This window comes from Hydractinia symbiolongicarpus, chromosome 10, assembly GCF_029227915.1.
Source record: "Hydractinia symbiolongicarpus strain clone_291-10 chromosome 10, HSymV2.1, whole genome shotgun sequence".
NCBI classification, from domain to species: domain Eukaryota; kingdom Metazoa; phylum Cnidaria; class Hydrozoa; order Anthoathecata; family Hydractiniidae; genus Hydractinia; species Hydractinia symbiolongicarpus.
In genome coordinates this window covers 23,187,517-23,199,850 of record NC_079884.1, presented here as the reverse complement: position 1 = coordinate 23,199,850, position 12,334 = coordinate 23,187,517, and the positions used below count along the sequence as shown (strand labels likewise).

The following is a 12,334-nucleotide window of genomic DNA, read 5'->3' as shown; positions in this document are numbered from 1 at the left end:
CCACCATTCAAAAAACCAAAACCATGTCACTGTTTCATTATGTGACATACAAATACATAATAATTAAGGATAAAAGACTTGGTGTAGCATATTACTGTCTTGCTGGCCTCATTTTGTTGTATACAGTTGTGCAAATATTTGTCAACAAGGCCTATCTGCAGGTATGTTTTTTATTGTATATATAATAGCTGCAATTTGATTTTCAAGTCGATTCATACTTGTTTTTTTGGGTAGAGTTTCCTGGGCGGCATGACAACTTCCACAATGAGTTCAAAAAAAAATAATAATAATAAAAAGTTGCTAAATTTCTATATATATTTTGAATTATAAATCTAAATTTTGTAATCTCTACACAGATATTATTTAAGGATGTATAATATATGTTGATGCCCTTTGACAATTGAGGATGGATCTTTTTTCATTTTTACCCAATGGTCTTATATAAACAACACAACATTCTTTTTTACTGTGTTCGCAGATAAAGTGTCCTATTTTGTAGTAGAAAATAGTTATTTTCAGAGACTGTTTTTAAGGATGCATGTGCTTGCAAAATTGCATTAAAAGTTTGGCGATTCTAAGATTTTAAAATATTTTAGCGGTTACATTTTGCTAATCCACGATTTAGAAAGTTTGTACTGAGTAAACTTACCCGTGTGGTAAGTTCTTTAAGGTTTTGCAAGAAGAATGTCACGAAACAGGGCAAAAATCATGAAAAAGTTTTTTCAATAAACGTAGATCGTGTAGCATTGTGGCATACTAAGTGAAGCGTTGATTACAGAAATTTTAGTTATTTTGTGAATACACTGAAATAGAACAATGTCTATAACAAAGTTAGACGAAGCTTGTGCGTTCTGATAGGAATCACATTGTGTTGAATAGAAAACTCCAATTTTAACAATAAAGTTACAAATTTAGGTTGGTCTTTAATGTAAGTATTAAAATAAAAGCTTTTTAATCTTCGATGTTTTTCTATATGCAATCACTGTGTTTTCATAGGAGGAGGGGTTTAGAAATGAAATTGTCATTTGTTTAACATTAAAGGTACACAAAAACGTGTTTAAGGACGAAGAAGTTAATTCACATGCAAATTGCATTGGTATTCGGGCTAAACATAGAAAGTAGAGTTTAGTAGAGCTTTATATCATTGATGAAAGAATTGACAGAAAACTTTTAGAAAATATTTTTGGCTGATTATTAGATAACCAACTCTTTTTAGGCAAGTGTCAACATCAGCTATTGTAATAATGTGCAGGATAAAAAGAATGATTTCCTTTTTTTCTTTTTGTAGTTCGATTTTTCACCCAAAGGAAATATTAGAATACTAGTTACTACTCCTCCAAATAAAAACAGTTATAACCTTTCCTACTGCTGCACAGATAATAATACTGCCAATTGTGGAGCTTGTCGTGGACTGGATGGTTTATCGTTAAATTGGCCTGTCGAGTCGAAAGCTGTTACAGTTGCGTCTTATGTCAAGGAAAGGTGGGAAAAACAAGAATGCAGTGGAAACTTCATGTATGACCAGACCAAACTACACACACCATATTCTGTAGTCAGGTAATTAAGATGTCTTCCATAAAACAATTCCCCTCAAGATGATCTATGGTTTTTAAGTGGAATTTTAAGGATCGAAACTCTTATCTCTGCAAGGAATTTTTTTCTTTAATTCAACATTTTATGTCAAAGTCTCCAGTATACGCGGAAGTGTGAGGAGGCCTCCTTAAAATCTCTTCAACTTTTAATAAAAATTAACCATTTTCTGTCCTTTTACCTTTTTAAATTTAGTCCTTAATATGGAAATTTTTGTTTTTTTCCCAAATATCATACCAATTTTTAAAATTAAACAAGTCCTTCAGTTCAAATGTGAAGCGCTGCAGCATTTTCCAGTCAAAAGACATAACGTTATGTTTTTTCCCTAGGAACTCAGATTTAATCTAGTAAATCGAAAATCAAAATGAAAATTAAGATTTTATTTTTTTAAAAAAAACTGAAACTTATTTTTGCGATTAATCAACTTTTGCGGAATTTACTTTTGCGTTATTCTGGGAACAAAGTCGCCAAAGTAAGTTCTTAATAATTTCATGAAAAAATTTTACCCTAAATGTATCTGACTTTGCATCTGAAATTGATGATAAAATGAGCATTATATGTTCACATGTTTTTGGTTTTTCAAGAATTTTTTTTAAGCTTTAAGATTAAAAAAAAAATTAAATTAAAAAAAAAAAAAAAACGATCGGAATTTTTTTTTTTGAATTTTTGTCATTTTATTTTTTCAAAATTTTTTATTTTTTTATTTCAGGGAGAACGATTTTTACAGTGTTAATCCAGAGAATGCTCTTATAAAAATTGAACATTCCATCAGCGCTGTTGGTGACCAATTTTCAGCATCACATCGTATGATGAATGGAGTACTGTTGACGAAAGATGGAAAGATACTAAAAAGGTTTGTTTTTTTGTACTATTGACTATTTTTTCGGATTTTTGAAAACTGACCATGTGATCATTTCTGCGTAAAATCATTTCACGTACAAATTTAAAATAGAAATATAATTTAGGACGATAGAACTGAAAAAGGTTTAATAAAAAACAGGAATATTCAATGTTGGGAAATCATTTTGCTGTGATGGAAATAAACATTTACGCATGTTGTTGTTGTTGTTGTTGTTTTGACTTAATGTAATTCAAATCTTTTTAGACTCAGCGAACTTCCCTAAAGTAAACAGTAGGAAAAACTGTGCTCTTTAACTTGCCTTCATCTAATAAACAGAGGAAGGAAATTAAAAGAGAAAACACACTTTTTTGGTGGAAGGACATTTGATGTAATGCTGGGACGCAAAAGCATTTTACCATCAAACTTATAATTTCATTTTATTTCATTCCCTTCTAAATCTTTTTTTTTTTTTGTTAGACTAAACTCGAAGAAATTATCACGCGTTGACAAAATATGGTTGAGTGAATTTCTTCAAGCCGCAAATGTTTCACTGGATGCAACCTCAGATGCATTGAACGCAAATGGGCGAACGTACCGTCAAAATGGTATCGTTTTACATGTTATGATTGAATATAAAAACGCGGACTTTGTTTGGTTCGGCATTGGGTGAGTTCTCTACTTCTACAGTTTGCATACACGTATTTAAAAGAATAAAAATACACCAGTGGAAGGCTCTGTTGGCAGTTTCTTATTTTTTTTGACAATTATAGTACTGAAGGTTTCTTATTTTTGGTTTCCTAAAATTTTATTCAGATAACCCGTATTAACCCGTATTGTTCTAGTGGATAGAAACAAGAATTGGAACAAACATGCGATTACTAGTCTAAAAAAGTAACACGTGTATCGCTATATAACGAATCTAATTGACATTGATTTGTCTGTGTATCTTATTTAATCACATAGTGCATGTCCAAGCCTAAAAAATTCAGTGTTAAAGAACTTATAGTTCTGTGAACTTATTTTCTGTTATTTTTCACTTTCTACGTTTGGAAGTGTCAAGCTGCATAAGATAGCATTTATGTCCTGCTTTGTCTCGTTTAGAAAGCCAGAATACCGATATCACGTTAAACACGTGACATTTTCAGATTATCGAGTCAAACAGGAAATTCCGATCATTAACAGCGAGGGAACTGTTTGTGAACGACTCGTTAACAAACGATATGCAACTCGTTTGGAGTTCTCTCAAAGAGGGAAAATTGGTGTGTGTTTATTATTGTATTCATTTTTCTTCTTGTACTTGCGCAGTGCAATGTTTATCACCCTAATTACCGTAAGGTTAAAATATAGCTGCCGTAATTACCATAAAGTTAAAGTTTTGCAAGGTTGAAATATCGCCGCCGTAATTACCGTAAGGTTGAAGTATTGTCGCTGTAATTACCGTAAGGTTGAAGTTTCGCCGCTGTAATTACCGTAAGGTTGAAGTTTCGCCGGTTTTTAATTTCTCATCCTGAAAATTCGATATCTTCGCTAATTAATTTTGGGGAAATTTCCCGCTTTTTTTGACTAGCTCAATTTTTAAAAAAAAAAAACCAAGCACCTTGTAATTAACAGCGTGAAGTGAGTATTAAGGCTCGAATACACGGAACAATTTTACAGATCAATTTTCGAAAAATATTATTTTTCGGAATATTGTTTAAAAAAATACACACAAAAATTTTAGGTCAATATTTACTCAATTCTTAAATTGATTTAATATTTTTGTATACATACACGAGACAATATAAAGAACAATCTGAATTTAATTTACCACAACATCAGGCATGAGCGACAACGAAGAAGAAACAATTTTGTGCTCCTTGATCTTTTCAAGCAGTGTCATTCTTTCACATGGCAGAAAAGTTAGGAAAAAAAACTGTATGGGTGAAAGATTGGCTCCATCACAGAAATGAAAGAGGAGCTTATAATGCAATTCTGAACGAATTAAAATTAACGGATTTTGAAAGCTACCGAAGCTATTTAAGAATGAACACGGATACTTTTCAGGTAAGTTTGATTACTTCATTTTGCATATCAAGGATATATCACTCCACTGTGACAGCATTAAATCATTTATCATATTAGAAACTCATCGACATCGTTGGACCTAAGATTCAAAAACAACGAACAATGATGCGAGATCCAATTTCACCTGAAGAGAAGTTAGCTGTCACTTTGCGATTCCTTGCAACTGGTGAAAGTTACGAAAGTTTGATGTATCAATTTCGAATTCATAAAACAACTATCTCTCAGCTCATACCAACTGTTTGCCAAGAAATTTATTTGTCTTTCAAGGATCAATACTTACATCTACCTAACACCAAAGAGAAATGGATGGCGCAAGAGGAAAAGATTCGAACGCGTTGGCAATTTCCAAATTGCATTGGTGCTGCTGATGGGAAACACATATCTATTCTACATCCTAAGGATTCTGGGTCAGAATCCTATAATTATAAAGGATTCTTTTCAATTGTACTTCTTGCTATAGTCGATCATGATTATAAGTTTTGCTTCGTGGATGTTGGCTGCCAGGGAAGAATAAGCGACGGCGGTGTTTATAGAAACAGCTATTTTTACAAAGCTTTAGAAAATGGTGACTTAAATCTTCCCGATTGTAAGCCCCTGCCACAGTCTCCTGATCCAAACTGGGCTTATGATCAGAACAACGAGCCTATTCCTTACGTCTTTGTTGGAGATGATGCGTTTCCATTAACCAACAACTGCATGAAACCTTTCGCACAAAGGAAACTTACACCGAGAAATAGAATATTCAATTACCGTTTGTCACGATTTCGCCGCATTAGTGAAAACGCGTTTGGAATATGGGTGAACCGTTTCAGAGTATTCTCCACCAAGCTCATGCTAAGTCCTGAAAAAGCAACTATCATTACGCTTGCCTCACTCGTTTTGCACAATATGTTACGAGATTTGTCGAAAGAGAGTTATACACCTCAAGGGTTCATCGATTTTGAATGCGAAAACGGAGAAGTTGAACTTGGGCGCTGGAGAGAAGGAAGCTACACCGAATCCATTATTCAGAAATTGCCAGTGAACAGAAGTAATAGAGCGACCAACTCAGCTGAGTATATCAGAGAAGTGTTCGCAGACCACTTTTATGGACCAGGACAAATACCATGGCAATGGAATCAGCTATAAACTATTACTGGGTATTTTTTTTACCTTTGTACTAGAAAAAGAAACACGGATACAAAAATATTTTATTGGAATAATCCATTGTTATAACTGCTGTAACTGTTGTTCATAAACACAGGTGATCCGAGAGGTGAAGAAGAAACAGAGCTGCTTGACGAGGAAGAGTGACGTCGTTTAAACTTCAGTGACGTTGCGGAATGTTGCATGTTCAATTTAAGCATGTCTCTTTCTTCGCCATTCGGAATACTTGTTAATATTTTGCACAGCAATTCACAAAAAACTTCATCTTCCGTTTTTTCTTTCCTTTCAGCTCCTCCGTTTGACCTTTTCTCATTTAACTTTTCCAAAGCTGCAGCCGCAGAATGCATAACTTTTTGCGCTGTCTCCATGCTCGAATCGCGAATCTTCTTTGCGCTTTTTGCTGAGGGTGGATTCAAGACCTCGTACGTTGAATTTTCATCGGCATTGCTGAAAGTTTTTCTTAGAGTAAACGAATCATTTAAAAAGTGCAAAACTTGAAAGAACTTCCAATTACTCTCGTAAACACCATCAGCTCCAGCGCCACTGGCCTTTGAATATTCGACAGATCTTTTTTGACCACCATAGTATGTCTTTAGATTCGTGAGTTTATCTGCAATATCTTTCACTGAAGCAAAAATACCTTGGTCTGCTAATTCTTTCTGAATTTTTTCAAGAGATTTTTGTCGTGTATCACGATTAAAATATTGGCTGTTTCTTGTGTTGTAGAGATTATCGTGATTCGACCAAGTTTCAATAAGAACAAAGATTTCGTCATCATCCCAATCTCTTTTTTCGGATGACTTTTTTGAAGGTCTGCCACGTTTTTTTGCAACCACAGCTGTTTCAGGTTGTGCAATCTCCTCAGCTGGTTCACTCCGTTTTTGCGTGTCCTTCGAATTGTCATTGTCAGGAATTGAGGATCTAAACAAAGTTCCAAAAAGCTTTTTGTACATTGAAAACCTCTCAGGAGACACAGCATTGTGGTAGTAACAACCTCCCAGTGAACGAAGAATTCAAGTTTCGAATAGGAATCGCGACAACGTCATTTCGCGACGTTGCACGTTAGGTGGAAGAGAGCAACGTGTAATCACGAAGAAAGTAGAGACAAAAAATAGAAATACAAAGTACCTTAATTCAGTTTGCCTTGCGGCTTGATACGATCTAAACGTACTTGGTAAAACAAAATTATCTGACATGTTTAGTTGCGTTTCTCTTCATTTACTCTCTTTACGTGCATAAAAACATTTGAAATGAATGAAATACCGAGCGTGAGTTTCGAAAAAAAGTGAGCAGCTGGCGGTTTTCTTTGAAATAATATTTTTCCGACGAAAAATTGATCTAATAAAATCAAACCGGTTTGATTTTATTAGATCAATTTTTGAGTGTTTTTACGTCATTATGGCATTATCGTTCTGTTATTTTTCTACGATATATACGCAACAATATTAGATCAATTTTAGTTCAATATTTAATTTTGAAAATTGATCTGCAAAATTGTTCCGTGTATTCGAGCCTTTAAAAAATAAAAAATGACAAACGGAGATTACAAATACAGTAATAGTCTCCGAGTTTAAAAGAGCGCCTATTAACGGTTATACAATAGTGGGCGTAACAGCCCTTTCTCGTATTCTATCTATTTTAAGCAGGATTGTATAGCATATTTCAAGTATCGCGTCGAAACTTGGGTTAAACAACAAGCGTCATTTGTGAATGAAAAAAAATGTTTTAATTTTTTTGAAATAAAAAGTTTCAAATTGCAAAACTTGGAAAGAATAAGTAAAGATGAATCAGTATTAAGGTAAGGGTGTGTTTACATTATTTGTAACGGTGTTTTTATATTTTATTTTTAGGTCAATATTCACTATCAAATTTACTGTTCCAATTGGTTTCTTTTATGGGTCTACTTACACTGACTGCAACAGTTATAGATATTATTGCGCTATATTTAGTTCCGAATAAGGACCTATACAGACAGTACGTTTTTGATTCTTCACCAGAATTACGAAAGCCGAACGAAATAAATGAGACAGATGAAAAAGAAAAAGAAGAGTAGTCGTACGGTTTTTAAATTATACATATATTTTAAACGGATTTTATTGAATACATATAGCCGAAATACATTGTATATTTGCACTATAAATTAGCACTGAGAAGAGTTGAAAACATCGCTAATAATAGCGGTAACCCGGCTTCTCCAATTGGTTTCTGTTATAACCTACTTACACAGTTATGGATATTATTGCCCTTTTATTTACTTTCAAATAATATTAACTTCCTATATAGCCAGTACGTTGTTGATTTCTTTCCAAAATTACAAAATTGACAACCGCAACTTCGTGTAACATTATTTGCTCCTGGTAGCGGTTTTAAATCGAAAGTTGGAAAATGTAAACACTTTACAAACCTTAAGAAGTTTTGTTTTCAACATGTCCAGTCTTTTGAGTTTTTGGCTTGACGAGTATTAAACAATTTTGTGTAAGTTATAAACCTTTTTAAATGTTTTTCTCTGAACAGACTTTATATAAAGTATTTTAATATCAACAAAACAATGTCTTAAATAATCCTTAATCAACAGCAAATGCAACACAAAGTGGGCTATTATTACTTGTGAATCTTTCTGGAAATGCATTATACTTGTGAAATAAACTTGCAAATATGAATTAAGCTTCTGATATATTCATGAATTTTTTTTTAACTGCCATACTTTTATATGAAGTGTTTAGCGAAGTTTCACTTTTGGTGTTCCATATTTTCTGTGTACATTATAATGATTATTCTTGTTAATAGTTAACTTTTAACCCGGGGCTTGTTGTGAAAACCCAGGGCTTGCAGTGGAAGTTGACAAAAGATACTCGCACAACCTCATTCCTAGCGCATGTTGACTCGAACATGATATAAGCGTGATGTTGATGCTTGTATTAATTTATTATAAAGCTAAACAACCTCAACCTCGTCCCCAGGGTCTTGTGGCCCCTAAGCCTTTATTACGGAGTGGTCAACAATGATTTTTGCCGACAACTCCAATAACAAGGCAAAATTCCCTGGGAACGAGGTTGAAACAAAAGTTGAAAGTGACGTAATTTCTATTTACACTTCTTGCTCATCTTTTGTTTTTATTTCGTGTATCTTTTAGATTCTTATATAACACCATAGATATCCACGATAACACACGAGATTTCAATCTTTGACTAACAATGACGGAAGATTTAAACACTATTGCTCGCCGTATTGTGTGTGCACCTCTTCCTGAAGCGAAGGACTGGCAAAATTATTACGAGTCTCTGATCCAACTGGCTTCACGTTTATTAAAAGTAGAAAAACATCATGAATTTTTTTTCGCAGGTAAACGACAAATTATAAACTGGAATAAAATCAACCTTGACACCACTGCAACCTTGTCCCCAGGGTCTTGTGATTCCCCAGGGTCTATGATTTTTTTATGTTTATTGTGTTTGGTTTTTTAGGTAGCCTGACTGAAGATGGCAAATTCTTTCGTGCAGACGACCTTGGTGACGTGGACCTAATGATTTCCTCGCTTGATTACATTCCATCAGCGTGTGATCTGGTTAATGTTCATGATTTGCCAGGATTCGTAAAAGTTAAAGTAGCTGAAGTTGTCGCAGGAGATGTACAGTATTACCCAGCAGAAAATTTAACGCATACTTATTTGGGGGGTCTTCCTGTCGGTTACCAGCCTCTGCTAGCTTTGATTGCATCACGTTCGAACTTTAAGGATTTGCAATGCTCGCCGATGTTGGACAAGCTCCACAATGCAGCATACAGCATTGATTTCACATCGTCTTTTCCGTCGCCATCGTCGCAGTTAGAACGTTCTACGGGACAATTAAACCCATTGCAAAAGTCGATGATACACGATATTGCTAAATCTCTTGCGATTGGTTACGGTGACGAAAATGCACGAAAGACGTGTGACGAAAATGTTAAACTTACGATTGAAACATTAGAGAAGTTGCCACAACAAAATTTAACGAGCATTTTTGGTGTTTTGGGAAAAATCACAGACGTTTCTGAAGATGGACAGACAATTTCTAAAGATAAACAGGAAGTGACTGTTGATAAACAAAAGGAAGAGTTGGAATCAGCACCACCAACAACAATGCCATCGTGTTCACACGGCAATGAAGCTTCTGTTGAATCAACACCTGACCAAAATTCTGAAAATGAAAGCGATGCAAGCAAAACTGGAAATGATAAGAGTGCCGCAAAACCTGATGGTATCTATCCTAACCAAATCTTCAAACAATTGGTTGCTACTCGCCTTTTTGCGTCAAATGAACGTCATTCCCATGACAACGATTTAAACAATCATCCTGAAGGTGAAGCTTGCGGAACTTATATCTCTAACAAAAGCCCTAAATCTACTGCTGAATTACCTAGAAAAAGTGGTATTGATGTTGTTCCCACGTTAAAATGCACCGGCTGGCCAACTATAGCTGTTGGTTGGTTAACTAGAACGAGAAAATGGCCAACTGCGGAAACTATTGCTCAAATTAAAGATAGCGGATTTCATTTAGTTGGTAAGTATCCTGAGAAGCTAAGCGAAGAAGAAGCAAAATTCGTGTTTAGGTTGTCGTTCTCGAAAGCTGAAAATATTTTATGCATGGCCATGAATGAAGTACAAAAACAATGCTATAGACTGTTAAAGGCTTCTTTCCACGAAACATTCAAACCTTTGTCCGAATGTTTTACTTCGTATCATATCAAAACGTTGTTGTTTTGGCAGTGCGAGGAAAAAGAGTCAAAGGAGTGGATCGATCTTGGTGAATGTATTTTCCTATTGTTGCATCGTTTGCTCCAAGCATTAGAAGATCGTTCCTTGAGGCATTATTTCATTAGTCAGCTAGATCTATTTGATGGATTGACAAAAATGGAGCTGAGCGATTTGCATTCGCATGTTCTCACCATATTACAATCTCCTGAAAAATATTTTCAAGATTTGGAAATTTCAATAAAAAAATCTGCGGAACTCGTTTCCGCAAAAGCTGAATCGACTGAAACACAACCGGAAGAACTGGCGGTTCCTGAAGTTTTGAAAACAAAAACATTTCAACAACTACATTCTGAAGAGGTTGAAATGTTGGGCCAAGAAATTTTAATTGAGCTACGATCAGAACAGCCTCCTTCGGATGAATATTCTCCAGAATTTCACTATATCATAGCCGCGATGAAAGAAGCCATTGATACAGGAAAGTTTTCTCCTGAAGGTTTTGAAAAAGTACTGAGTGTTTCAAAAGATTTTCTTTATTTTCGTCACGTTGGGAATTTGAATGATATGCTGAATAGTGATAACATCCGCAGCATTGTCTTGTCTGATTTCTGCTTACTTGCAGACTGGGTGAGAGACCTTTCGGTGAAACCAATGGAAAGTTTGCAAGCCGCTGCTTCTTCAGACGATGAAGCCATGAGATTGTCGATGTCTTCAATGCAAGATGGCGGATTTGATTTTACTCAATTTTTTCCTGATGGCGGAAATATCATAGAAAGTTTTTCAAACGTTTTGCAATAAGTATTTTAATAATTTCTTTAACTCATTTACAACTCTAAAGATTGAGCTAGATTGGTGCTAAATATACATGATGTCGCCCGACTTTGTTAACGATATCTTTTTAAATATATACAGTCGAATCTCTAATTGGCGGACTCTTTTGGGGCAATCCGTCGTTAATTATAGGTGATCGCTATATTGACAGTTTCCTTTTTCTGTTTCAATTCGACAAGAACGGATTTCTAATTTCACACGAACTAGGTAACCCATAAGTTAATCCAGTTTAGTTTAAGGAGTAATGAAAACACTCAAATCGTAAAATATATTTTCACGGAAAAAGGGCGATGTTGATGCAACAAGTAACATGAAAAATAAATGTTTGAAGTGAAGCGTTGTATTTGCTAACCTGTCTAATACTTTTTGTTCTGTCCGCTAATTTAGCAACGTAGATACCGTGGAACAAAAAGCTATCCGCTGATTAGAGTTTCCGTTAAGCCTTTGACGACCACAGGACACCGTTGATCGGACGGGGGTTGTGTTTTAGCCTATTCTGCCGTAATAAAGTGTAGAATGGGCTAGAAATTTTGAAACTTTTTTTAAGAAAAGAAGGAATGTTCAAATCATTCTACTTTTGGAGATATTTTCAATTGAAGTAAAAAAAAAAAAATTCAGAAAAAATAAAACTTTTATAACCAAATCAAAGGGTTAAATGATGTTGGTTAATTAGAGAGTCTTGTAAAAGGTTTGCTGTGTTTTACTGGTGCAATCTCTTTTTGTCTGGTAATTTTAGAGGTAATGTCTTAATAATTTAGCTTGTCAGTAAAAAAATTCTGAAAAAAGAAACCAGATTTATGTTTATTTATAATATTTTTTGTCGAGCAACAATCTTTGACAAAAATTTGTTTTACCTGACTTAACATTTTTGGCTATCTTCTTGTCAAGTCCCTATTTCAGAGTCCCTCCCACAGCACCTTTACGACCTATCTTCGAACTTTTAAAATTTCTTCAAGTAAATGGTAGCTGCAACCCTGGACTTTATATTTACAAAATTGTTCGTTCTTTAGCTTTTTCTCGAAATGGGAAAACAGCATTCCCTACCCAGTGTTCTGCAGCTTGTAGGCTGCGAAAGTTTAACTAACTGATGCATGTGAAGTAACCAGTGTCGCACTTACCAATGTCTAAACAAT

General features: G+C 34.7%; 4 protein-coding genes across 5 annotated transcripts; 3 read left to right on the top strand and 1 right to left on the bottom strand.

Moving 5' to 3' along the window:
* Window positions 1-7,833, top strand: LOC130662863 (P2X receptor E-like). The gene is made up of 6 exons (XM_057461804.1): window positions 1-161; window positions 1,289-1,557; window positions 2,300-2,443; window positions 2,909-3,097; window positions 3,533-3,690; window positions 7,492-7,833. The coding sequence occupies exons 1-6, from the start codon at window positions 24-26 to the stop codon at window positions 7,692-7,694; spliced, it is 1,101 nt and encodes a 366-aa protein (XP_057317787.1). The 5' UTR covers window positions 1-23; the 3' UTR covers window positions 7,695-7,833.
* On the top strand, window positions 3,712-6,095 carry LOC130662861 (uncharacterized). Its single transcript, XM_057461803.1, has 2 exons — window positions 3,712-4,474; window positions 4,553-6,095. The coding sequence occupies exons 1-2, from the start codon at window positions 4,319-4,321 to the stop codon at window positions 5,621-5,623; spliced, it is 1,227 nt and encodes a 408-aa protein (XP_057317786.1). The 5' UTR covers window positions 3,712-4,318; the 3' UTR covers window positions 5,624-6,095.
* On the bottom strand, window positions 5,626-7,104 carry LOC130662866 (uncharacterized). The gene is made up of 2 exons (XM_057461807.1): window positions 6,770-7,104; window positions 5,626-6,562 (listed from the first exon to the last, which is right to left on the bottom strand). The coding sequence occupies exons 1-2, from the start codon at window positions 6,835-6,837 to the stop codon at window positions 5,686-5,688; spliced, it is 945 nt and encodes a 314-aa protein (XP_057317790.1). The 5' UTR covers window positions 6,838-7,104; the 3' UTR covers window positions 5,626-5,685.
* Window positions 7,834-7,974: 141 nt separating the features above from the next.
* LOC130662859 (uncharacterized) lies at window positions 7,975-12,059 on the top strand. 2 transcript variants are annotated; one of them, XM_057461801.1, is made up of 3 exons: window positions 7,975-8,116; window positions 8,795-8,983; window positions 9,106-12,059. In XM_057461801.1, the coding sequence occupies exons 2-3, from the start codon at window positions 8,836-8,838 to the stop codon at window positions 11,166-11,168; spliced, it is 2,211 nt and encodes a 736-aa protein (XP_057317784.1). In that variant the 5' UTR covers window positions 7,975-8,116; window positions 8,795-8,835; the 3' UTR covers window positions 11,169-12,059. The 2 variants fall into 2 exon arrangements, with proteins under 2 accessions (XP_057317784.1, XP_057317783.1); XM_057461800.1 differs by having other exon boundaries at window positions 8,775-8,983.
* Window positions 12,060-12,334: the final 275 nt, after the last annotated feature.